Source organism: Haliotis asinina, chromosome 11, assembly GCF_037392515.1.
Source record: "Haliotis asinina isolate JCU_RB_2024 chromosome 11, JCU_Hal_asi_v2, whole genome shotgun sequence".
In the NCBI taxonomy this organism is placed as follows: Eukaryota; Metazoa; Mollusca; class Gastropoda; order Lepetellida; family Haliotidae; genus Haliotis; species Haliotis asinina.
The window spans coordinates 20,289,226-20,315,897 of NC_090290.1; the positions used below are offsets into that span (position 1 = coordinate 20,289,226).

The 26,672-nt window shown below is 42.0% G+C and overlaps 1 protein-coding gene across 1 annotated transcript in view; it reads left to right on the forward strand.

The window, feature by feature from the left end:
- The first annotated feature begins 8,966 nt into the window (after positions 1-8,966).
- LOC137255338 (uncharacterized) overlaps positions 8,967-26,672 on the forward strand; it is a 39,947-nt gene continuing 22,241 nt past the window's right edge. The window contains exons 1-13 of the mRNA XM_067792787.1: positions 8,967-9,058; positions 10,700-10,774; positions 11,167-11,267; positions 11,466-11,561; positions 13,005-13,112; positions 13,588-13,854; positions 14,552-14,681; positions 15,610-15,790; positions 16,444-17,116; positions 17,588-17,753; positions 18,783-18,900; positions 19,289-19,489; positions 20,511-20,547. Of these exons, the coding sequence (XP_067648888.1) occupies positions 8,967-9,058; positions 10,700-10,774; positions 11,167-11,267; positions 11,466-11,561; positions 13,005-13,112; positions 13,588-13,854; positions 14,552-14,681; positions 15,610-15,790; positions 16,444-17,116; positions 17,588-17,753; positions 18,783-18,900; positions 19,289-19,489; positions 20,511-20,547 (2,245 nt within the window). The remainder of the gene's footprint in view (positions 9,059-10,699; positions 10,775-11,166; positions 11,268-11,465; positions 11,562-13,004; positions 13,113-13,587; positions 13,855-14,551; positions 14,682-15,609; positions 15,791-16,443; positions 17,117-17,587; positions 17,754-18,782; positions 18,901-19,288; positions 19,490-20,510; positions 20,548-26,672) is intronic.

Below are 26,672 nucleotides of genomic sequence, written 5' to 3' on the forward strand. Positions count from 1 at the left end.
GGATGAGACGGGACCTTGGACATTCGTTTACTCAGACAGGAGCAGCAAGATCTATGCTGGACACCTGCTCAACCTCATGGACACATGTCATCGGGTCCCAGTTGCGCAGATCCATGCTCTTGTTGTTGATCACTGGATTGTCTGGCCCACACTCGATTATGTACAGACCGCCGCCATATAGGTGGAACATTGCTGAGGGCGACGTAAGTCTAAACTCTCTCACTCTTTATTTCCTACGATTATGTATGTTTACATTACACAAACTGTTTCATGATAGCTAGAGAAGACTAGCATATCAACTTAAATCTAGGAGAAATAAAGTGACAAACAATGACTCAGGTCTATGTTACTCACAGTATAGTCCTTAGAATATTCAGTACATACCTGCAAGGGTCATGCCCACCTAGCCCCAAACTGGCTGTAACTACTATGTTGTATAACAAACACGTTGGGCTATGTGAGAGTGGTTATAACTTTTGGGCTTAGGGATTAGTTGTACTAAATAAACACAAACGTCTATACAAACTGATATAGTGTGTTTCAGTTTGTTAGGAACCAATGTATCGCAAGAAATGTATCGACAAAAAAGTTACTTTCGTGGAAAATTATAAAGCACAAAAGTGATTTCCTCTTTACAATCTGTCATTGTCAAATATATGATAATCGCGAATGCGAATAGATTTTTGGGTAAAATTAAACCTCGCATAATGATAGGAGAGAAGTTGTTTATGTATGTCTCATCTAGGACATGGGATAAATACATATATTGAGAAAATATAAATGTACTAAAGGGTTATACTTACCGCCATAAATGGTATAACTGATAATTAAATGCCATAACATGTAGCAAGATACGATATGTATTCGCATCGGCCTCCCTTTCACTTCCATTTTTACAATCAGAAACATTTCCTGGAGCAAGATCACAAAGATAATCAGGAACCATATGGTTTACCATCTTGTAAAATAATGTTAATTTAGAAATTTGTGTGTATTGTTATGAATGTCAAAATGTCAAGATATGTAGCATTGCTAATTAATGCAAAATTAAAATGTTTAAATGTATCTTCTTAACCTTTCATCTCTTAAAAAGATATAACTATATATTGCTCCCCTTGGCCAGTATACAACATTTCAATACAGGCTATTGTAGTGTTGGAGACGGTGATCCCCCGTACGGGATTATCAGTCGGCATATCAAACAAACCGGATAGGTGGGACTAACCCATGGGACGCGCGACTCAGTTCCCTTAAGTGACTCCGTTCAACAGCGATGTCTAAAATAATACTTCCTTGTTCGCAGTGACACTTTGAATAGACTTGAATATTCATTTTAAGTTTTGAATGGGCCTCACAGGACACGAAATGAGTTTGCATTTGGTCTTTGTCGTTTGAGTTTAGAAATCAACTTTCTTACTTACTGAAGTATGAAATTATGAAATGTGGCGCTGCAATGTATGAGAGAAGAATTTAAAGCAAACAATCCCAACTGACAAAACGTTTTGAAATACAAACACCAAGACACTTCACAGTTTGACTTTGAATGAATCATGTTTGAAAAAGATTTGATAGTACTGAAAGCGCAGAAACAGCCCTCTCATAATTAGAAAATCACTCATACTGATCCTTTACTGTACACAATTCTTCAAACTGTCGGTGTAATGGTTTGTCAATTCCGTATGTGGACCAAACTATATAATAAGTAATCGTATTGTTGGTTTGATTTCGGGTTTCTGAAATGATATATTCATTACAAATATATAAAACCTTTATCTTCCAAGATAATTTAAACGTAGCAATATCTGACCAACAACTGTAACTGGCATCATTAATGAAGGTCAAATGATAACAAGCATATGTAAAGAAACGTTTCTCAGAAATAGTACAGCTAAGTGTGCCATCATAATATTTAATGTGTTGACAAACGTGACACATCGTGACAACAGGTTCGAACAGCACAAGCAAACATCAATTGTATAGACTCTCCTCGCCCGTCCAAGACACAGGTACACCTTGTTCTCATGCGCCTTATCAAGTTCATAACGATAGCATGTGTAATGGCGTCCCATTCCTCTACTAGAGCAATGCGAAGTCATGGGAGATCCAATGGTACTGGGTAATGTGTGCTCACACGTCGACCCAGGCATGCTCAGTTGGGTTGAGATCTGGCACTCCATCCGATGGAAATCCGTAACAATCCTGGCTGTGTAGTCTTGTGGTCATGGGGTCGATCATAAAAGCAATGCATAGCTGGAAGGAATGGTACTGTTATAGAAGCAAGAACCTCGTCTGGATTAATCCGAGTTAATCCAGGATTGCTCAGTTGGGTTGATGTCTGGCGAACACGCTGGCCACTCAGTCCTCTCCTAACATGTAAGACCTAGCGTTGCCGTCTTATAGTAAAGAGCGTTCAAATAGGACAAATTGTGTGGATAACAACTTCTTTATTGCGTGATTGCGACGTTTCGGTACAGATTCTTGTACCGTTGTCAAGCAGGAATGATGCATAAAATCCAGAACTTGTATATATATATATATATATATATATATATATATATATATATATATATATATATATATATATATATATATACTAATAAAAACAATGGGATAACATTATTATACAAAGAAAACACAATTGACAACCGGAGCAACATAATAGCCATGATTGGAGAAACAGAAAGCTGGAGAAGCCAGTAGTAGACAAAGGATAGTGAATGGAAGCCAGACATGTACAATAGTAAGGTCGGTCATATAAATTTCCGTCAGGATGGGGGATAGTGGGGAGCCCATAGGTAGTTCATGGACTTGCTCCTAGCCTCAACAACCTCCTCAATGCCAACGGAAGAAAACAACCCACTGTCAACAGCAACAACCCGAAATGTGTTATGTATAAAATAAACTGTGATTGTGGTCAAAGCTACATTGGTGAAACATCACGACCCATCAAAACCCGAGTCAGAGAACATGGCACCTCTGTTACTAACTTGGACAGCAAATCAGCCATCTCGGACCACATCAAAGAAAACCCTAATCATCAAATAGAGTGGTCAGACATCACAATCCTAACCAACAACCAAACGGACTTCACCAAACGCAAACTCACCGAAGCCATTCACATCAAACGCCACAAGCCCACAATCAACTGTGACCAAGGATACTTCATTCCATCTGCTTATGATGCACTCCTCTACCAAGCCCAATTAATTGTATAAACACCTCATCCTCCTTCATTGTAACCCCCCTTTATTTGTACATGTCTGGCTTCCATTCACTATCCTTTGTCTACTACTGGCTTCTCCAGGTTTCTGTTTCTCCAATCATGGCATTATGTTGCATGTTGCTCCGGTTGTCAATTGTGTTTTCATTGTATACTATGTTATGCCATTGTTTTTATTAGTATATATATATATATACTCCAGCTGTTCTAGTTTCAAGAAGACATATTTACACTGACTACTCGTTGTTCCATACAAGATAGCAGTGGGACGATCTTTACATGTGTTCGGCTGTGATGGGTCACCACGCTCCGCCTCTCCAGTCAGACAAGACAATATGCTTGTTTACAATGGAGATAGATCCTCATTGAGGACAGACATGAGGAACTTGGGACACAGTGTCATATTGTGAAAACCTATCGTTTGAGTCATTTCCAACGCGGAAGGACTTCATTTACATATGAATGTCTTTCTTCAGTCGAACTTTTGGCTTAGATGCTATGAAATCGTAGTTATCAACGTCTACGATTGACATTCACATGCCTCTTCCTGTGATAAATATGAGAATTAATTATGAACACTTGAATCATGAAGGCAATAATAATTATTGTTCAGTATAATGTGCAAACACTCGACCATACATTAGGATACTGGAATGGATGTGTTAAGCTATGGGTCGCATATTCACTTGGGTACACATAATTGCAGTGCTGATTTTAAAAACAAAAACAAGAAAACGACAGGTCTACAATTAAAATACTTTCAGTGTATACATGATGGCACAGAGTCTTGTCGCGACGACTTACACCTTTCAGTCGAATTGTTAGGAACTGTGTAGCCAAACTGGTGAAGGATCGTCCAAAATCTGTTAAAAGGAAGGTGGACCAATGAAAATGTCCTAAATCATCTTGCAAGACCCAATCTCCTTACCGATGCCGAAGACCTGCGCCGACAGTGGGGAATGGGAGCCCTGGAAAGAAAGTGGCTGCTGTCTTAGGGAAACTGTCCTATCAGACGGCCATTCTTCAGAGATTGGCACATGCAGGAACGTAGGGTGATGTGCAGGGTCCAACAAGACAGCAACATGTGGACATGGCGCAGGTTTCACTGGTCTGAAGAAAGTCGCTGTCTTTTCTTTGAACATAATCCTCAAAAAAAATTTATCGAGGGACTGAGGAATCTGTGATTTGTCAAGACTAAAACTTTGCTTCACAAAAAATCTTTAATACCAATATATCACTATTTAAATGTCTCTAATGGTGAATCTTGTAAATAAATTGATCCGTGAAACGGAAGGACCCTTTGACTTGAATCATATATATACATACTTAAATAGACAAGAACTGAAAGTTAGCAACAACAGAAAGACACAAACTTGACCTTTCGAACGCTGAGGCCATCCCCCCTTCTCACACAGTCTTGTGGTTGCAATGTTGATCTAAGAAGAAGGAGAGATTAACAGTTAAAATGATTACATTCTCACAACAAAACACATAGCAGTCAATTAAATGAAGTTGAATTGTGACATAGAAGCTACAATTGTGGTTACGGCAACCTCAGTATCAACGAAAGTAAGATTATCACGAACTTAGAAGTATCTAGGATGTTGCAATTCGTATGTTTGTTTGTTGTGTAACGCCGCACTCAGCAAACAATCAGTCCAGACAATCCAGTGAACAGCATTATGAGGATCGATACCTGAAGATCGATACCTGAAGATCGGTACGTGAGATTCGATGACATTTGCCAACCTAGACAGCGAGTATGACCACCAGATGCCGTCAGTCAAAACAAACGTGTTCAGCGTGGGTTGGTGAAGACCGACTGTGACCCGGAGCATCGTGTGAAGTGTTTGAGTGTTCGCGGTATTCATGTTCAGTCTGTGTCACGATGCTTGATCTTATATTTGTTTCAAGTACGTGTTAGCGCTGTTCTAAAATCGGGTGTTTTAGATCCTGTATGTAGTGATCATTGCCCTGTAAATGTCACCATCAATGGATCGATGACAAAATCGATTAGATGCAAGAGAAAGGTATGTAACTGTACTCTAGCTGATTAAAAACGCCTTATATACCTATGGCATCGGGGGTAACTTACTGAAATGGCTTGAGAGTTATGTAGACAATAGAGTTCAGCGAATTGTTATAAATGGTTACACACGTGACAAAAGACCAATCTTAGCCGGCGTTCCTCGAGGATCTGTAAAACTTTATAAACAATGTACAAACACTTTATTTTGCCTAATTTCGACTATTGTTGTTACATCTGGGAGAACTGTACCCAACAGCAAGCATTAACACTTAAGACACTTTATATTGATGCATTTGGAACTACTTGCGGTGCTGTTCGCGGTACGACTCACAATAACATTCAAGACAAATTTCCAGCCTCTCTGTACTAAAAGCAATATCCGAAACTAACATTTTGCTATAAAATGGTTAATAATTTAACTCAAACTCTATTTGAGCAATCTCTCCCTAGGGTATCTGACACTAAAACTACACTTTCCGAGACCATTTGAAGATCCAAACTTTCGACAGTAAAAGTGCAAATTATGACATTTCTCCCAAATACAGGAAGATTGTGGAATTCCTTGTCTACCGATCATGGAGAAACGGCTAGTTTGGGTAGTTTTAAGAAACAGATAAATGAGACAAATAATAATAGTACTATTACTATAATAATAATAATAATAATAAGATTCAGGAAAAGCGTGATAAATATGCGGACCTCGCCTTTGAAATGTCTCACTTGCATCCCAAGTACACTGTCGTCAGGCTCCCCATTGTTCTCGGTGCCCTTGGTTTGGTACCTCCTGATCTCTTGGCGCAGATGAGGAGAGTGCCCGGTTTCTCCACCGGGAGCACAGCCCTTCTGACAATCTGGGTAATGCAGAAGGCTGCAGCGTTGGGGAGCCTTCATATTCTCCGGAAAGTTCTTGGTGGGTTCGACTAGGCAGTGTTTCCTGGGAGAAGTCCCATTCGCTGTCTGGGCTGCGTGTAGAGGGGGCGAGGGCCCTGAGCTGATGATGAGCTTGACCAGCCTGACTGTGCCAGGATCACCCGAACCCTCTCTGCTGCATTTCTATCTCAATCTGTAAATAATAATAATACTTAACTTTAACCTCTGGATCAAGATTCTGTCAGATTAACCATTCGTGCCTCAGGCTTGGTTGCAGCGATTTTAATCAAAGATTTTATCTTCAAATCCAGCTTGTTCTCGTGGCTACTGTTACGAAGATCCAATTCACTATTTCTTTCCGTGCGTTAATTACACTGACATAAGACACACAATGCTCTTCCATACCAAAGGATATGACATCAAATCAACACTATAAGACCACTCTCACGGATCTACTAAAGACAATCTTGAATTATTAGAATCTGTCCATTCTTCCATTGTACTGTCAGTCAGATTTGTGCTGCAATAGTAAAAACTAAGTTGTACTTACCATTAAGTATTTTCAGACACAAATGGTTTGGCCATATTAATAACATACGATTGTATGGGATAGTATGAGCTATTGTTTATTGCTTGTTTATAGCATTATTTGCTCCTCACGACGGTTATATCTATAACTTATTTGTATATCCGAGAGATATACAGGTAAACAATATACTGCGTGTTTACGAATCCGATTCCTCTTTTGGAAATAAATATGTTTAAACCATATCACAATGCTGAAGGTTATATAACGTGCAACTGGCAAAATACAAAGGGACAGAACATTAGAGTGTTCCTCTATGAGTTTGCAGTTTGTATAACCAGTTCTGATTAGGGCTATGGGAGGAAATCTGAGAATAATTAAAGGGACACTGGCATGAAGTGGTGTTCCCTTATTTCCTTCACTTAGGATACAACAGTTGACATAAATCTGACTCATTGTTGTCAATGCAGTTTCATGTTGAAGCGAATCCATGTAATCCGTTAGTCACGACTTTCGTCAAAGCATGTATGATTTGATAGCCACGCGGAACATCATATTACGTGCAGATTTTCACCTTAAACCCATACATAGGCGTTGGCAACTAAACACTAACTTCCTTGTTCGACAATGGCTGGTCTATCCAACTTCCCTGTCGAGTGTTAAAAAATCATTCTTGGTGCATTAATAGTAGTTCTAGAAGCCTGTGAGATGAGGTGGAAATAGAGAAAAAAGTACGAGTTTTACTTCTCTCTTGAGCATAATGCGGGGCTCTTTGCCCTGAGAGAGATTCCGGTCAAATGTTGTGCTGAAGTCAGCCTCTTGTCTCACACCTGGGTCCACTTTTCTCACACCAGGGCCCATTTGAACAGTGATTGTAACCCCCATTGCCTAATATAGGCTTAAGATTGTCCGAGCGAGCGTAAGATCGCTTTGTGCAAGTAGGCCCTGACATGTGCGCATGTACCACTCACAATGTGATAGGAATCACAAGTTGGGGGTGCATTTTAATCCACCGCAAACTTTGGAAAAGATGAAACAGATTACATTAAGAAGAATGAACTCATTTCATGGTTCAGAAATTCAACCTCCTTAATGTTCACCATTCTCGAGATCTCCGGAGCATACGTTCCCATGAATCTCCCATATACCCTGGATGCTTCTACGTCCCGATAATCTTATTGCCGCCATTTCCTTTCCCTACATTCTCACAGGAGCCAATCAGCTTGCAAGTATCAACAAAGATAGCGGTCGCAGCTGTCAAGATTTTTCGCAGACTTCGGGGAAATCATACTAACATAATGACAGGTCCGAAACTTTAAAAATATATCTGCAACAACCCCTTCCACCTCTTTCAGAGAACCTCTGTGTGGCTTGTTGCCATGGTTAATCGGTTAGATAATTTAAAAAGCGATAGTGAGTTGTGTTTGCTACGAACTTCCCAGCGTAGACACCTGATTAGCTACAAACCATGCAAGGGAGGTAATATGTTCACCGAGCCGTAGATGCATCCAGGATATAGTGGAGACTTGTCGGAACGCATACCTTGGAGAGATCGAGGATGAACATTCACATTCCAAAACTGAGAAAGTGAACAAAGGCAAACTAGATACAGGGGTGTTATTTGCTTTTATCCATTTCAAAGTTAATATAAATAACTGGTATGGCAAGTATAAGTTAACTGTCATGTCGCTGTCAGTTAATTTTGCTTCCCCAGTCTCCAATGAAAGCAATATGTTTTGACACAAAATTAGAAAGCAAAAACAAAACCTTTTTTTAAAAGATGTGGTAACAGTGAGAGGTATAGATAAAAGTGTAAACTATAACAGCTCTTCTTTCAAGAATATAAAGAACAAGTCATGAGAGGGACATGAGATGATGTACTCTCGATGTGTGTTAATGTTTCCACAGCAAAAACTATCATGAGATTCTTCAAAACTAACATAATAACGGGCTATTTTAACAAGTGTCAGGACAATATGAAGATATTTAAAAAGTGCCCAATATGTTCTAAATTTTGGAAAACGAAAATGACCAGATTGTTATGGTTAATAAATTGCCGTGACAAAAGGTGTAAGAAATGCCCTCTGGACCAGCAAAATATAACACAGACAAGTCTGAAATATGTAACATTGTAAACCAAATTCACTGTGTTCTGTAATCCGATTGGTTGAAAAACATGATCAAAAGGGATTTGATTCCCGGAAATTGCAAGACTATTCGCTGCGTATTTACACGTGGAAACATCGCAAACAATTGTTTAAACATGTTGCGTCATCCCCAGTGGTGACGTCATTCAAATCATATTGTGACGTAAAGTCACGATGACGTCACAAGTGAGCAGCTCCAGATGCTACCATGGGATCCAGATGAAACGGCCAGCTGATGATACTTCACCGCTGTACCCGTACCCGATGTAAAGGAGTGCAGACAGTAAAACCCTTTGGTTTACCTTTTTTATTACAATGTCGATAAACATCACGTGTTGGCCAATTTCCGGGAAATTGGCCAAACATAATATTTATCTCCTAAATATATTGAGCAAACAATGAGCAAGTTACAATGGATCACAATACAGATTTCTAGGTACAATGCAAGTCTAAGGTAATGGCTCACAAATATCAAATACATGTATTAACTCACCAGAGTCTTGGTATTTACCTAGAGGCCTGATGCAGCTTGTTTCCAATGAGAGCGGTCAGGCACGAAGTGTCAATCTTGAATGAAAATCAGTAATTGTTTACAAACACATGATTCGCAGAGGCACACAACTCCAGTATAATTCCGAGTGTAAGTTTGTGTGGTAGTCCATATGCTACCATCAACACAACATCAGCCTTTGTATATACTGACACCGCTTTTTGGACATTCCTGCAAAACATGGCTGTATCGCCATTTAGTTGGAACGTTCGCGAACATGAAATAAACAATAGATTGTCAAGGGCAGGTAACTGGAGCGCTGTCCAAACGAACATACTATTACCATTGAACATATATGACTTGAAAAATGATCCACAATCCACACTCAAAATTCTAAACATTATGATCTAGTGATAACTATCACTTAATAAATGATAATATCAATTATAGAAAACACACTCTCGTAACAAGATAAAGAGACTTCGGACATCACCGTGTTTGAGACATCTTTAAAATCAGACAAAATCTTCCTCGACAAGCACACAAAAGCAAAATGCTGATGTCTATGTGTTGCAAGAAGATCACTGTTGACTCGTACTATCCATACATTGACTGGCTATGACCCAGACAATGGATCTCTTACAAAAGCTTGGCCCTGAAACGTAATCTGTCCCGAGTGTCAATCCCAAGACGGTTTCTGAAAAGACATTAGGCATAGTGTGGTACACCTCAGTGAATCTTTCTCCCACTTCAACATCTCTTTCTACATTCCAGACAAATCTCGATCAGCTTCACGAATGGTAGTTTTGGCCTATCTCCTCAAATTCAGGGATAGTGGAAGGAATATTGCAGTAACATATATATTATTATCTATTTAGATGAACATTTTTTGGTAAAGTTAGGCTGATTAGGGTCACCAAGGCTTCAGTTAATTGATATAATAGTGAGTGTCATCGATCACAAATTCTCAGCATAGAGTGAGTGAGTGAGTTTAGTTTTACGTCGCACTTAGCAATAGTCCAGCTATATGGCGACGGTCTGTAAATAATCGAGTCTGGACCAGACAATCCAGTGATCAACAACATGAGCATCGATCTGTGCAATTGGGAACCGATGACATGTGTCAACCAAGTCAGCTAGTCTGACCACCCGATCCCGTTAGTCGCCTCTTACGACAAGCATAGTCACCTTTTATGGCAAGCATGGGTTGCTGAAGGCCTATTCTACCCCGGGACCTTCACGGGTTTCTCAGCATAGAAGTGTAAGAAAGCAACAAAGAAGAAGAGGTGGGCTATTTGTAATCTGAGCATGTCCAATAGTTGTAGTAACTGATGCATTAAAGATCGTGCCGTTTTGAAAAAAACAATCTTTTCAATACCTCAGGTTTGTTTTCTCAAATGTGAACGTTTTGTTTCAGACGCTACTGTTCTTATAAAGCGGTTCATTATGAAACACGAAGAGGACACTGTACAGCCCGTTGTTGGTGGTGGAGGTGAGTTTATGCGAATCCCATGAACCAATGTTTGCTGTACTTTATTTTGTTTCTGATGGTGCAAAGACACCAATGTTTCTGACCCTTGTACATATGACCATAAACAGTTGGGTTATTTAGTGTTTCAGAATGAAAAGTGTACTCCGCAAATTAGTTTGTATTGGATAGGAATATGATACAGATTGTTTTGTGACACTGACATAGCCGTATCTGCCATGATAGACTTAGGTGTTGCATACGTCCAGAGAATTTTCAGAAATTTATGAAAACATCAGGTTGGCTGACGTCAAACATTCAGTGACTCGAAAACGTCAATCGAATACACCCCAGCTCGTAGTTTTATTATCTGGTAATTAAAAGTATTGACAAGATGAAAACTATTTCTGTTTCAGGTGCTGTGGCCATGCATCTGTAGCCGTACCCGTTTATACCCTGCGCTACAAGTGCTGTGCCGGGTGGACTGACTACTATGGAAACCAAAACTGCAGCATACGTAATTACTGTTACAAATCTACCTCTTGTATTTTGTCGTTTAAGACCAATTGTAGACAACCATTTCGTGGGTTCTGATGTTGTTTAAAGAATAATGGACAATGATCTTCTGATTTGTTATTTTGTTCTTATGAACAAGCTAAAACTGCATTCTGATGGTGGTTCATTCTGTATCTGTGTGCACTTTGTGTCCATTCAGCAATCTGTTACCCCCAGTGTGCAAATGGTGGAAGCTGCACGTCCCCAGGAAGGTGCACATGCAGGCCCGGATATACTGGAGCGACATGCACAGGACGTAAGAACATATTTCGTAGTGTTGTCTTAAAAATCATAGGAAGGCTTGTTTTTGTTGTGCTGTTATTCTCAGGAACCCGTGAAGATTAGGGTTAGAACTGGTCTTCCGTAACCCATTCATATCGTAAGAGGCGTCTCGCAGGATCTGGCTCACTGACTTGGCTGACATATGTCATCGTACAACAGTTGCGGACCTTGATGCTTAGAATGTTGATCACAGACTTGTCTGGTCCAGAGTGGATTATTGATTGGAATGTGCCAGCTATAAACAGTGTAATTCCGTGGCACTCAGTCTGAGGGACAGCCATCGATCAACAATCGGACATTCAAACTTACGTGCTACCAAATCATGTTGAGTGAGTGAGTTAACGTTTATAGTCAATATTTCAGCCACATCGCTACAAGAACAATTAAGTGTAGATATAGTAAATGGTATATTGTAAAGATTTGTCGACGAAGGACATTAAAACCAACTAGTATATCACAGTAACGAGAAATAAAACCAGAGTATATTTCCTAATATGACTGCAAATGAGGACAATAAAATATAAAAGATGGCTGAGGATCGCCAATAACCGAAAGTAGATCACCACTCTAGGCACTATCGAGACTTACAGTTCTTTGGTTACCTGCATAGACCACAGCTTATACCATCCCTTCAGTCACTGGCACTATTAATCATGGGTTGAGTTCATCTTGCCTTGTAGCGAGGTGCAACCGTATTTCACTTCTCTTCCGCTTTGGTGGGACATCATTACCTGCCACAGAATGGACTGTTTTCTTGTGTATTGCGCCATCAAAGATCTAGCGTGTTAGTGTCCTTGGGGCCCTTCAACAGTCGGATTAGAATTGGTCTGTTGTGAATTGACGTGTGAATGAAGGTCGACTATGGTATCACGGTTTATTATTGTAAATGGGAAGGAGAGTTCTGTTACTCTTGTGTACGGGAAGAAGGGTCGCGTTATGTGACACATGTTGCTGTTCTGAGTGGGAAGCAGGGTCGACAGGGTTATGTTGGTCTTGCGAACGGGAAGGAGGGTCGACAAGGATGTCGCATCTTGTGAACGGGAAGGAGGGTGGACAAGGATGTCGCATCTTGTGAACGGGAAGGAGGGTGGACAAGGATGTCACATCTTGTGAACGGGAAGGAGGGTGGACAAGGATGTCACATCTTGTGAACGGGAAGGAGGGTGGACAAGGATGTCACATCTTGTGAACGGGAAGGAGGGTCCACTGGGGTGCCACAAGGTATTAAGGTTACTTTGAGAAAGTCATGATCAGGAGTGGACAAACGTGGTTTCCATAACTGACATAGTGACATAGGTGAAACAAAGTACATTATTATCCAGTGTTAAAGTTAAGTAACTGTGTATAAATGCACATATCTTCACTTTTCACTATGGCATTAATGGAAGACGGTGTCATCAACTGTTGATGTTTCCAGACGAGTGTAACAATGAACGGCCCTGTTACCCAGGAGACTGTCAAGGCAATGGTGGGAGTGTGGTGTGCAACTGCATGCGTGACTTCAGTGGTCAATATTGTAAACACCGTAAGTAATGAACCTTTCCCCCGCTACATAACTAAACCTGGAGGAAACTGCTGTTGCTTTAAAATAAACCTTTAACTCGCTAAATGTTGTCAAGTTGCAAGTCGTGTGGCGAGTAATAATTTCTCATGATTTCATGACTCCTTATGCATTTTTACTGTACTTGGGCTCAGTGAACAGCAAAGGCTTTCGTATCCGTGATATTTGAGCGTTGATTTGATATTTTGACTTTACCAGATGCGCCCATGTTTGTTTACTTGAACGACTGACTCTGCTTGTGGTTTTGACAAATGGTCGCCACAGGCGCGGCAAGACATGCCCATGCAGATACCTCTTATTATTATCTTAACTGAATTTGTGCATTTGTAATTATAAACAATCATGATTCTCTACATCGCTTTACACATCGCTCGCTTTGTTTTAATTATCATACAAGTAATATAATACATTATACTATTTATCCCATTTCACTTTACAGTGGATGAAAACCAAACTCCGGAGGTCACACAGATGAGGGCACAGTTTTCGTACTGGGGATATGAAGGTCACACAAAGAGAGAGATCTTCGGATTCATAGCCGATGCCACGGACAAGACAGAGGAGGTCAAAATGTGGACAAATCGCCAACAACTCAACAAACTGAACGGAACGGCCAGTGCTATGTTTAAAGGTCCAGATCTACCATATCCACCTTCCTACATCAGTGATGCCAAGACGGGGATTGCCAGAGCCTATTTCAAGCTGAGTTAGTAATTCCATACACGATTTGTTAGACATAATGGGTTGCTTGGTTTGGGAGCAGTAGGTTTGTAATAGGGTGTCATTTCCGTGTGATTTTAATACGCATCTAGCAGTATTCAAGCATTATTGAAGTTAACATAAGAAAAATTGATTATTTAGGGAATTGAACTCGCCGTGACAACTAAACTGTTTAACAATCAACCTTTTTGTGGGTATCATACTTATTTTACAACATATTCAATATCAACGCCAGAATATTACCAGTCCGGAAGAGATTTGTACAGATTTGATTTTTCTAATGAAAACAATATTCAATTAAATCGGAGTGTGACCCGTGAAGGTTCGGGGAAGAACAGACCTTCAGCAACCCATGCTTGCTATCAAAGGCGACTATGCTTGTCGTAAGAGGCGACTAACGGGTGGTCAGGCTTGCTGATGTATTTACCGCCATATAGTTGGAATATTGCTGAGTGTGGCGTAAAACTAAACTCACTCACTAATTCGGTGTGTAATCCTGTCTTACACACATATGGAATGAAGATCTACACAATAGGAAGGAGGACATGTGCATATTGAATCGATGGCAACAAATGAAGAGGTGAAAATACACTCAGCATTGTTTGAGTGCAGTTCAGTTTAATTAAACGTGTCATATAAGACGTGTTTTCCCCTAAAGTCAATCTTCGTTTTTTAATGTTTAGGCGGACCCACTCTAGGATCTGTGGACGAGGAGTTTCTATGCAGTGAAACCGCTGATCCTGAGAATCCGAAGGAGACGGTTCAATGCTCTTTTACAAAAAACGATATCACCCGATTGAAAGAGGGCGAGAGGTAGGTCCCTTGAAATATCAAGAGGTATCTATCGCTTTCTGTGTTATTATTATTCAGTAGAGTTTGGTTTGGTTATATCGGGCGCTCTGTAAATAATCGAGTCTGGACCAGAGAGTCCAGTGACCAACATCATAAGCATCGATCAAAACAACTGGGATATGACGTGTGTCAACCAAATCAACGAATCTGACCACCCGATCCCCTTAGTCGCCTGTGAGGACAAGCATGGGCTGCTGAAGATATCTAACCCGCATCTCCAAGGATTATTCGATATATCGTGGCTGTAAATTTTAGGATACGCTCAACAATATTGCAGCTATATGGCGGCGGTCTGTAAATAGTCGAGTCTGGACAAGACAAGCCAGTGATCTATTCTGTATCCATGACAATCAATGCAATCTCAAGGTATACGGAAGTGCGGTCTCGGGTATCGTTGTCGATTTCATCCGATTCTTTGAACAATACCCGCAACATATCTGCTTTGCAACGTGTTGACATCAGCTGTTTTCTTGTTTTGCTCATGTTGAACATTCGTGACCACTCGCCCCTTTCTCTAACCTCTAAGAAGACCTGTGATGATCCGCATTAGAATTATCTTCAGTAACCTTTGCTTATCGTAAGAGGCAATTAACGGGATCGAGTTGTGTAGAATGAAGCCCAGATACAGATTACTGTACCAGTGACAAGCAGGAATGACTGCTTGACAACCGTGACGGACGGAGGGAGAAGTGAAATAAATCTATATGTAAAACTCCTCCCATATTGCCAGCAAACGCAGCTGATTCGTGGATAGGCCTTACTTGCTTCCTATTAATACTGCATATCCAATGCACCGAATCACTTTCATGTCAGTTGACATATGTATGTTTTAGCCTACTATGACTGATAACACAGACGCGCATTCGGTACTCAAACTGTTTCTGTTCAGGTTAAAGTTGACCTTCCACGTTTCAAGTGGTGGCTACCGAAGACTGATCGGAACAAGAACAGCCACGCAACACTATACTGGCACTGAGACTACCAGCACTGTATCTTTCTACCTTGACATGATTAAACCCGTATACAACGACCCCAGTGATGCGTTTCAGGTTCACCCAGAATTCACAAAAGTAAGTAAAATATATAATTAGCCACTTAACAGTTAATTCTTCATGCCTTAAGTTAGTTTATTTTAAGCAATATTCCAGCAATATCACTGTGGGAGACACCAGAAATGGGCTTCACTCATTGTAACCGTGTGGGGAATCGAACCCGGGTCATCGGCATCGTTTCAACAACTCGTCTACTCCACCTCCCACTCCCCCCCTCTCTCTCCCTCCTCCCCTCGCCCCCCACCCCCACCCCTCCTCCACACACACCATCACCCTCACACCCTTAGCATGCTATGACCGATCACAGTAATATGAATTAATCAGGTGTTTTGTTTGGGTAATAATATTCATTTCCATCAAGACACGTAAATGAGAACTCGTTCATTCATCCCTTTGTTATATATCAATATTAATAATATTATTTTACTATAATGAAACACCTTTCAATGCATGCATAACAACAACATGATATATTTTCTGATATTTATCTACTGATTCTAGTGAAACATGTTCTCTAGGTAAGGGAATTAGCTTTTGGTTTTTGGAACTTTGGACAAGCATGTGTCTAACCAACTAAATACTGAAGAAAACAATACAAAGTAAATGAAGTTTGGCTTCACGGTAGTTTTTTAGATGGATAAGTTGCACTTGTTTTCTTATTCCTTAAATAGCAACCAGTCAACATAAAATGGGATGGTTGGAGAGATTTGCAATCTGGAATGGACAGGTACACCTGGGAAGCATTCAAACTTGAACCCAGTGCAGACGGAAGCTTGATGGAAGTAGACAAACTGAGACCCTTTGTTCACAGGCAAATTGACCATACCGAGCCAATCTCGTATCCTCTTCCCTATGCCCCAGCCAGACCAGGCATGTATTCTTTCGTCCTTGAAGCTGCGGACAAGGCCAATAACTCTGTATACATGAGAAGGTTTGCTCTATATGACAAGGAGTCGGCAGTGACCACGGATCCACAACATGCCCTGTACGTATCGTCAGCTGTGCAAGACCATGGCTTCCAGTGGATAACTAATGCCACCACGCCACTTGTCATCAACTGGGAAGATCACTTTCTGAATTATGTCCATGAAAGTGGTAAATTCCTCAACAGCATCCTCCCCTTCCGGGTAAAGGTTGTAGAAGATCCACCCATCTATAAGGAAGTACCTGATGCTAATGATGATCATTATGGAAGAAGAACCAGAGCGGCCATCCCCAATGTACGTGGCATTGTGAGGTTTGAGTGGACTCATGCTGTCAACAAGAGTGGAGGTAGAACGCTTCAGACACCAGTAAACTGGAATGAGATCTCCGGTCTGAATACAACAAAGCAAACATTAGTTGGTTAGTAGTATTCTTTCAAGCTCAGATAAATAATATTTGAACTTTGTCACATGTCAAATTAGTGTACATTCGCACTGATAAATATAACTTTGTCTTGACACGACAGAACATCAACCTAGTATCTGAGGACAAAAGACCTGTTTTCGTTATATGTCATAGTGTATGTCTGAAGGTACTCGGGACATGTGAGGTGTCACAAAAATATTCGCGGTGGCATTGTCCATCGATTGTGGACTCACAGAAATGGACAGACAGTATAAGGCGATAATCAGCACAATTCATTAAACGGAAAAATAGTCTTTAACGGATTTCATGAGAAAAATACGATAAAACGTGAATGCATGATATGTGTACAATAAGAGTTTCATTTTGTTGATGAAAAGATAAGGTTCATAAGGAACTTTCTTACAAATAATATATGTACTGGACGTCTTTGCGTTACCAATACAAGACGAGTTTTTTCCCCTTCAGCTGGTGTTACAAGCGGAACCACCGTTACTGTGTGGGTAAGAGCCCGGGACATTCTTGACAACAAGAAGGTGGACTCGACAAGTGTAACTTATGACTTCACCGAACCGCAGTTCAGTTTGATGACATTCCACCAAAATGAAAAATCCAACATTCCCTTCAGTTCCGGGTAAGAAGAGAGACTGCAACTTGGCCTGACTGCAGAGTAACCCCTCATGCAGTATCCATCTATGTGTCTGTCTATTTATTTTAAATCTTCAAATAATATAAGCTTCATTTCGTGTTACAATATGCAAAATGATAGGGTTTTGTCTTTGCAACCATTATAGTATATTTATCTCTAATTACTCATTGTTTGGGTATCACAGTTCTATTTTGATGTACTGTTCACTGGCCCATGCTCATCGTCATGAAATCAACTTGCTTCGAAAAAAAATTGTTTTACACACGGAACGAGCTACAAAATTGGAGGGGAAATGGGCACTGGAGTGTGCATCATTGTCCCTCTTATTTTGTTGTTCAGAGTGGCCCGAATGAAATCGACTCTGGGACTGACAGACCAATGATAACGGAAATACAACGTCCTTCGTCCTGGGGTCACGATGACATGCAATCACGAACATGTTAAAGCCATCAATATAATGTTGTGAAAGTAATCCATGGGAACAACCACACACGAACGACATTGATTTCATGGGTGTGATTCATGCTTTTGTTTAGCGGTGGTCAGGTGGTCAGGCTCGCGGACATGGTTGACACGTCATGGTATCCCAGTTGCGAAGATGATCATGATGTTAGTCACTGCAGTGTCTGGTCCAGACTCGATTAACGTTAATGCTGTATATGAAGGGAGTAAGTTTAGTTTCATGTCGCACTCAGGAATATTCCAGCTATATGGCGGTTGTATATGAAGTGTAAGCATTGACGTATACAACATAAGTACATGACATTATACATATACTTCGGAAGCTTTAAAACCCGGCATCTGTCCAATCCGGCAAGGTGTCAACACCAGCATAAAATATCAGTCCCGTCTGTGGCATGAACATTTATCATCAGCTCTACGATCCGGCACTTTGTCTAAATTGGATTATTTCTTCAGTCCCGATGAGTGCCGGTTAAGACAGCTTCAGCTGTATTTCAGCTTTCCATAGTCATACGTCTGCATACATCTTTATATATAATATTCTGTTGGTAGTTTGACTGTGAACGCACATGATGCAGAGAGTGGACTCGACCATCTTGAGGTGAAGGTCTTCAGCAAAGAAGATGGCAACCTCCTCCGGACAAACAATGTATCCATTCCATCCATCCACGTGAGTTTTACGTTTCTCTGTTATTGGTCAAAGTGCAAAACGGCGATGCCCAGATGATTATTTTACCATCTGTATTAGTATTTCAAAGACGAAGATATCATTAGTAATTACACAACAACGAAACACGACAACAGCATTGATCTATATAACTGTGATATGATGGCATGTGTTAACCAAATCAGCGAACCTGACCACCCGACCCCGTTAGCCGCCTTTAACTCTAAGCACGGGTCACACCCCTGGAATCAATATGATGCCTGCGAGGGGATCCGTACTGGAATTCTTTTGGAACATGTGTCGAAGATAAGCATTGGTTGCTGAAGAACAACTAATAGCAAACATTAGTTTGCTATGCATTGGGATTCAATACATGATGTTATGATTTCAGCCGCTTTTCTGCACTGACAGGGTACACGACTGCTACTGCCCCAACGCCCTGAACGTGTGTTACAAACGGATCAACAAAGTCTACATCAGCAACTGCTGGCTGATGGTGGCCAAGAACGCCCTCGCAACTGCCCAGGTTCGGTTGCAGGTACGCGTTGTCAACAGGGCGGGGCTAAAGACCTCAACGTACGAGGAACAGGTGGTGAGTATCCATAGAACACTGCCGGAAATCTGCCTTCTTTGAGGGCCTTCACGTATAATAATACTGTATCAGTCCACACTGATCTGTAAATAACTCGCATCTTCGCCAGCAAAGGGGCAAACTGACCTTGAAATTCTCTAGAGGTGGGACTAACTCACCGAAACGACTCTGGGACGTAACTGGCTTTCAAAGTATTGAGGAAAGGGAGGCAACTCACTTCAAAAGTCTTGAAAGGTAATAACTGACCTTAGAATTCCTGAGAGAAAGGGCGTAACTAACGTTGAAAGTCTAGAGGGAGGGGACGTAATCCACTCATTCAAAGTTTCGAAAGAAATGACGTAACTGACTTCAAATGTCTCGAGACAAGGGACGTAAGTTGCTATCTCAAAAGTCTTGAGGATTGGGACGTAACTGACTCTAAAAATTCCAGCTTCCATACTATAGACTTGGCTGTCCCTTTCTCTGCACTCCTCCCTCGTAACAAATAGTAACCTATCAATGTTTTAATGATAGTTTCTTAAACAACTGTTTTTTTATTTAAGGAAAAATGTTCTTCAAAAACCTCACAGAGTTGGTATGATGTTCTGATTATGATCAGCGTTTCATTGAGTATGCTGTGTTCATTAGTTTTCGAGTTACATTGCAAGTCATCGGTCCGCTTTTGAGCCAGACGGACTATAGACGAAATAGGCTGGTATGTCAGAAATATGTTTAGCCTGATTGGCTAGCCTTTGCATTGTCCAATGATCGGATTTCGATCGATTGCAGATTTTGCAAAACATTTGCAGAAATGTCCAATGGGTGTCCACAGATGTCACAGATCGTTTTGTATTATTGATACGGGCGCTTAATCTATCCATACACTTCTCAAAGTAACTATAAGATCTGATATTTTGTTTGAAGTAAATGCATGTAAGGTGGAAATAATTGGAGAGACATAAAGGGACATAGCTTGTAAGAGCCTCCTGCGGTGTATTCCAACCTGCACCGGTGTTTTCGTATTGACAATTTCTGTTCATAGGTGACGAAACTGTTGGAGCTAAACGGTACCACAACTTGTAAGTAATGAAAAATGCTGATATGTATTCTATCTATTCCTTTTTAATAAGAACTGATCACTAAGCCTTGATCAAACATCCATGCTAAAAGGAGTGTTAGTCTAGGGTTAAAGTGTTCGCTAGTCACGCCGGAGAACATGGTTCGTTTTCGATAACTCACATGGGTACAATGTGTGAAGCGCATTTCTGGTATCCCACAGTGGATATTGCTGGAATAATGCAAACTCACTCAGCATTTTCACTGATCCAATCAAATGATTGCCATAATTGGTTCCCTCTCCTCGCCCAGATGATGGATAATGATTGAGACTGATGTTCCCATTGCGTGAAAACTAGATACACGTTTAAGTGGCCAATGGCCATGGCGTTTGATTCTTCAAGGAGGTTGACTGGTAGCACATTGTGATTTCTGAAAGTCCGATGGGAGGTCATATCCGGTAAAACCTGACTGTTGGCGTTGGCGTGAAGGTTTTGAGTCATCCTTGCCGTATGTTACCTCTCATTATTGTGCTGGAAAATTATTCTACAAGGCTGTTGGATGAATGGCTCCACAACAACTCCTCGAATAATGAGGATGGTTTTGGCTTCACGACATATTCCACCCGAAACCGTTAAATCTCCGCCGGACTTGATGAATGAAGCTCTGTACCAAACGTTACCCAACACGTCGGTACAAACGCGGTCAGACCATCGTTCCTGAACATGAAAAATGTGCTCTCGTCGGAAAACATGATCCGTGCCCACCGTGGCTGTTGCCAACGTCGAAGTTAACTGGCTCACACTACGCAGTGTGCTGGCTCAGGTGTTAAGGTGTCAGGAACGCGCTGTGGTAGGGTCGACGTGGATGGATACTATGTCCCTGCAATCTCCTGCACATGGTTGTCGACTTATCACGTCTCCCAATGTCGCCATGATGTTCCGGAGTGCAGTTCCGGAGATGAAGTACCTGGATGTGATAGTCTTCAAAAGGATTGGTCTCCCTCTTCTCCCTCACTTTGATGCGTGTGCTCGTTTTTCATGATTGATGTTCCCAGATTTTTTCATCGAATGTTTTCGATTATGGGAAAACGCTCCAGCTCATGTTTTCGTGCTAAAAGAAATATTTAATTAAAACAAATGTTGAACAAAATGTTTGGTATCGTTTCTACTGGACATTAGTTGATTTGGTATAGTAATGAGTAGTATAGGTAATGAGAGTTCTGGACCACTTTTCAAAAAACCCCTCTAAAAAGCCTCATTTACTAAATGAGGCTTTGGTGGGACCCTTAGCTCTTGCTACTATTGCCCCTACTACAAAGCCACGCCATCACGTTTACCGTGACTTGGCAGGCGGTAACACTGTGCCGTACGGTACGATCAATAATTCTTCTCTTACAAACCCCCTACCCGGCCCACCCCTCAAGTAGTACAAGTTAGGTTCGTCGGCTTTCATATCCACTTTATCTATGTTGTAAGTTTTGACTGACCATATAGGATCGGTGGCTCGCTTACGGCTATCGCCCTCGTGTTCCCCCGGCTGGTATAGATACCTCACTAGGGCCCTATCTGGTATCTGTTTCTCCTTCCCACGCAATGGAGCGGCCGACTCTGCAACTATTGACTTTAGTTTGATAGCGTCTGCCGGTTTCTTACCGGTGAGACGGGTGACTTCATGGTTGATTGCCGACACCACCTCGGGTAACCTCGTGACCCATTCGGTCGATCGTTTTCCAGGGGTGGTCATCTCCCTAGCATACTGATAGCCGAACAAGCGCTCAGCTAAAGTCCTATTAAATCTCTCAACTATGGCTTGGCTGCGATGGGCTCCGGCCGTGCCACGCCTGACCTTTGTATCGTGTTTGGCTAGCAGTTGTGACACGGCACCCATGAACTCCCGTCCGGGGTCAACTTGCAGCTCTGTTGGCCACGTCAGCGGGCTGCGTTTGTATATACGTTCAAATCCTCTGGCTACCTGGGCCGAATCTTTCGTGGTCAAGGGTTCGGCTTCCTTGTAACGACTGGCTACGTCCACTACGGTTAAGGCATACTTGTACCTCTTATCGTGGGGTAGGAACAGTAGGTCTGCCTGGTGAATGCTATTAGGTATGTTAATACCGAACCTCCTTCTAGGTACGTAGCGTGGTGCAGGCAAATAGATCTGCCACAGGGCTTGTTTTTCAAGCCACGCTTTGGCTTCCTCCGGGGGTACTCGCGCTAGTTTAGCTAGCTTATCTACTGCGCTAGCTCCTTTCCAGTACCCACGCGGGCTGTAGTAAATAGACTCAAATTTTTTCATGTCCATACGCGTATGTGTTTATCCCATCAATAGCTATCCAACGTTTCGTGTCCATAGGCGATAGGGACGTCTTGTTTATAGTCAGTCCGTATATCTTGTGTCCATCACTTCTAAGTGTGTTCATTTTATGTCTAAAGGTACGGGTCTTGAACAGGGCTTCCTTGAATCTGGCGTGTTTGATGTGTTGTTTCACCACACACTTCTTAACCCCCTTAGCCTTCCGGATCTCGCTATTGTCGGCTTTCAGTATGGAGTACATCTTAGGCCTCAAACCTATGTACTCGGCTATGGGCGTGCCAGCACACTCGTCCTTCATCTTACCTAGGACCTTTTTATTTACCGTACTGTGCATGGCATGGGTCTTAGGGTAGTCGCTGGTGTCGTATAAATCGATGTGTTTTTTCATGTCCTCGTACACGTCCTCGGTTCGAATCTCCATCAGCAGGGAATCCGTGTCAGTGTACAGCACTTCACACCTGTCGCCGTACTGTTTCTTGAGCTCGTTGTAGTAAAAGTCGTACATCAGGTGTTTGGATAAATCGAGGATGCTCATCCCCACGTAAACAGGCCGGTTGAATTTTATGTGGCTTTTCTTCATGTGTATGGCAGCCAGGTCGTCTGTGAATATCTTGCTACGGTTGAATGCCGGACTGGCTATCAATTTCCTGAGCTTGTCTTCCTCACTAGATCTAACCAGCTTCACGGTCACGCGTTTCCTCAGGTTCTCCATAGTCTTACCAAACACCGAGTTGTTCATGAGCTTGTAGAGATTTTTCTCGAAATCACTGGTGGCTTTTTTTCGTAGGTCTGTGTTCATTCTGATGTAGGGCTCCATCCATGGGCTCTGGTCGAACATGAGCACCCTGTGTATTTTGGTCAGCCTCATACCCAACGACAGGTACAGCTGTAGGTTGCGATAGTGAACGATGTACTTGGTCTTATTCATTAAGTTAGGCACGAGTTTTTCAACGTCTGTCACACGACCACCTGACAAGTTATGTTGATACTCAGACATCCAGTCTGGGTTAACCCTCATACGTTCGGGTGCAAGGGGATAGCTGTTGTGCGATGCGTGTAATGCCTTGGGATACTCTAAGTCAACCTCGAGGATATAACCTTTGTTCGAATCTGGTGCAATGCTCATAACATCAACGTGGGGTACCCATTCGAATCCCCCTGTAGGTAGATACTGGCTCATGGCCCAGCCGTACAGGTTGTTTGCGTCGAGGTATAGAATGTGATTGGTTGGTTTGTTAGGATCGTAACCTTTCACGTATTGATTATTTGCTTTAGCGTATCGTTTGGATGCCATGGAAATCCCACCTCGCAAGCCTTTCTCAATGAATAGGTGCATGTCGTAATCTGTGAGCAATTCCAAATTAACTCCGGTCTTTCTAAGCAAGGCGTCCCACGACAGACCTGGGCTGGTGTAATACCATGCGGGGTCGAGTTTATACTGCTTTAAACATGTCCGCCTGAACGTTTCAAACACGTCGGCTAACAGCAGTACATCTGTCCTCAAGTACAGGTCGTGATAATCACCCAGGTTTTTACAACCCAGTTTATTCCATACGTTAGTCGCGTGCGAGTAATCATCTCGTGAGACGGACGCCTCATTCAGCTTGCTATAAAAGCAGTCAATAGGAGGTAGTCTGGTCTCGGTGAACTTGGCCCAACTATCCATGTACTCATAGGGGTACACACCCTTCCTCATAAGCAGGGGTCTAGTCTTGGCGTCTGTGTATCGATCGGTGATAGGGAAGGTATTGTTGGCCTTGACCAGACTGTCGAGTGACGACAGGAGGAACTGAAACGAGTCAATAAACCTAAGTCCGTTTAAGCTGAAGGAGATGTATCTCTCCATGTTGTTGGGGATGCATGATATATTACCATCGATTTTCGCGATGGCCTGCATGATCAAGTGTGAGTCGTACCCTCTCAAGTTGTGAAAGACAACGGGGATGTTTATTGTCTTAGGGTTGATTTTAAGCTTGAGGTTGCACGCGTTGTGAGCGGCGCCTCTATACTTACCAGTTATGTGACAGTGATCTCTCACCGAATCACCGTTAAGCGGTGAGTCACACACGTGACAGTTAGTGCTACTAGCGTGAGCTAGCCTGTCGGCTCGGGTCATACGCATGGGAGCGATTCTATACAATGTATTCCTAATAATTTTTTCTTCCTCCTGCAAGCACTTTAGAAACCTTTCAGCCGCGTCAGGGCCCCTATACACTACCGGAGCTTTCGTTTCCCCGTCACAACGGACGACAATGTATCCAAACGAACAGGCTTTATGCTCTTGTGTCTTGTGGGTGAAGCTACCCCCACTAGGGGGTGTGGGGGAATCCCCACCCACAACTAAGGCTTCGAAGTCGGCGTATATAATATAAGGTACAGACATTTGGTTCTTGTGGTTACTGAATTTTAGGATATTTTCACCTTCCTTAGGCATGTCGACTCGTATGGCCGTCTGCCCCACACCTTGACAATCATCCCGGTGGGATTCTAATAAATCAGCTCGACTGAAACCGTGTAGACATCGTACACAAAAATGTTTTTCCCCATTGTGTTTCGACTGGTCGTGCAACAACCGGCTGAGATGTTTTATCCATGTGTAGTGAAACTTGTCACCTCGCTGGATCATGAATATATTGATAACTTGGCAATCCTTCACCGTGCTGACCCTGTGTACTATTATTGTATTACCTTCGTGCCCAAAGACATTTATAGCCAGATTATTCTGTTTTTCTACTTTAGTGATCTGGGATATGGGGGTGGGTTCATCTATACCATCCCAATTAAGCCCATCATCTTGGGGATAGCTAGAAAGCCTATCTGAATGAGTGGCAGCTGGAAATAAGGCTGACCTGATAGATATCCTCAGGCAATCGTTTCCTCTATTCTTAACGTTTACTATGGCATGTTTGTTCCTATAGTAGGGGGGTAAGGCTAGGTATGACCCGCCTCTGAACGGCACGTATTTAGCTATGTCTAGATAGACGTTATCGATTTTATCCACAGCCCACCCGGACCCCATGTGCGTGTAGCGTTCTAGGTATTCTCGTATCTGCTGAAAACTTGTATCGATTGATGCGTCAATGGTCTCTGCATGTGTGACGACCTCTTGTTTGCCTCGGAAGTAAGGTTGCAAATACTCAGTGACCCCTGTGGTGCCCTCCTTATCGAGCGACATTTTCACTGTGATCTGAAACTTGACACTTCCTAGATTATTTAGTTCCTGGTTGACCTTATCAGATATCAGAGGCTTGATATCTGTAATGTCTATGTTTCTATCAACGTGCATGCGCCAACTTCCCAAATAATTACCTACAGCGTGCTTAGTGCGCACGAACTGTAGGTCAATAGCTCTATTCTGTCGTAATAATTCTACAAGCTGTGGTTTTCTCATACGGGAATACCCGCCTAAACCCAAATCGTGTGCCTCGGCTTTCAGTTGTTTTACAGTGGGACGTGCTACGGGGGCATGTGATAACAATGCGGTTAACCCGGCTCTCCCCAGGTTTGAATAACCCGTGTGTCCAAGCTGTTTTGCTTGAGCTTTTAATTGTTTTACCGTAGGAGGGGCTTCTAAACCTAGTAATCTCAACAATGCTGACTTCCGCATTCTAGAATACCCGATAACACCTCTCTGTTTTGCGACCCTCTTGAGCTCGCGCACAGTAGCCATAGTGTTTACACCTAAGAGAATCAATGTCTAATTGGTCGGCAGTAACTCTTAAAAAATATTTTCTGGTGGCCGGGTACAATTCTAGACATTCTGTCAAATCGTCCCACGTACCTGGTAAAATATATAGTGTGGCTGTTTCAATCCAGTACTCGCCTTGGGTAT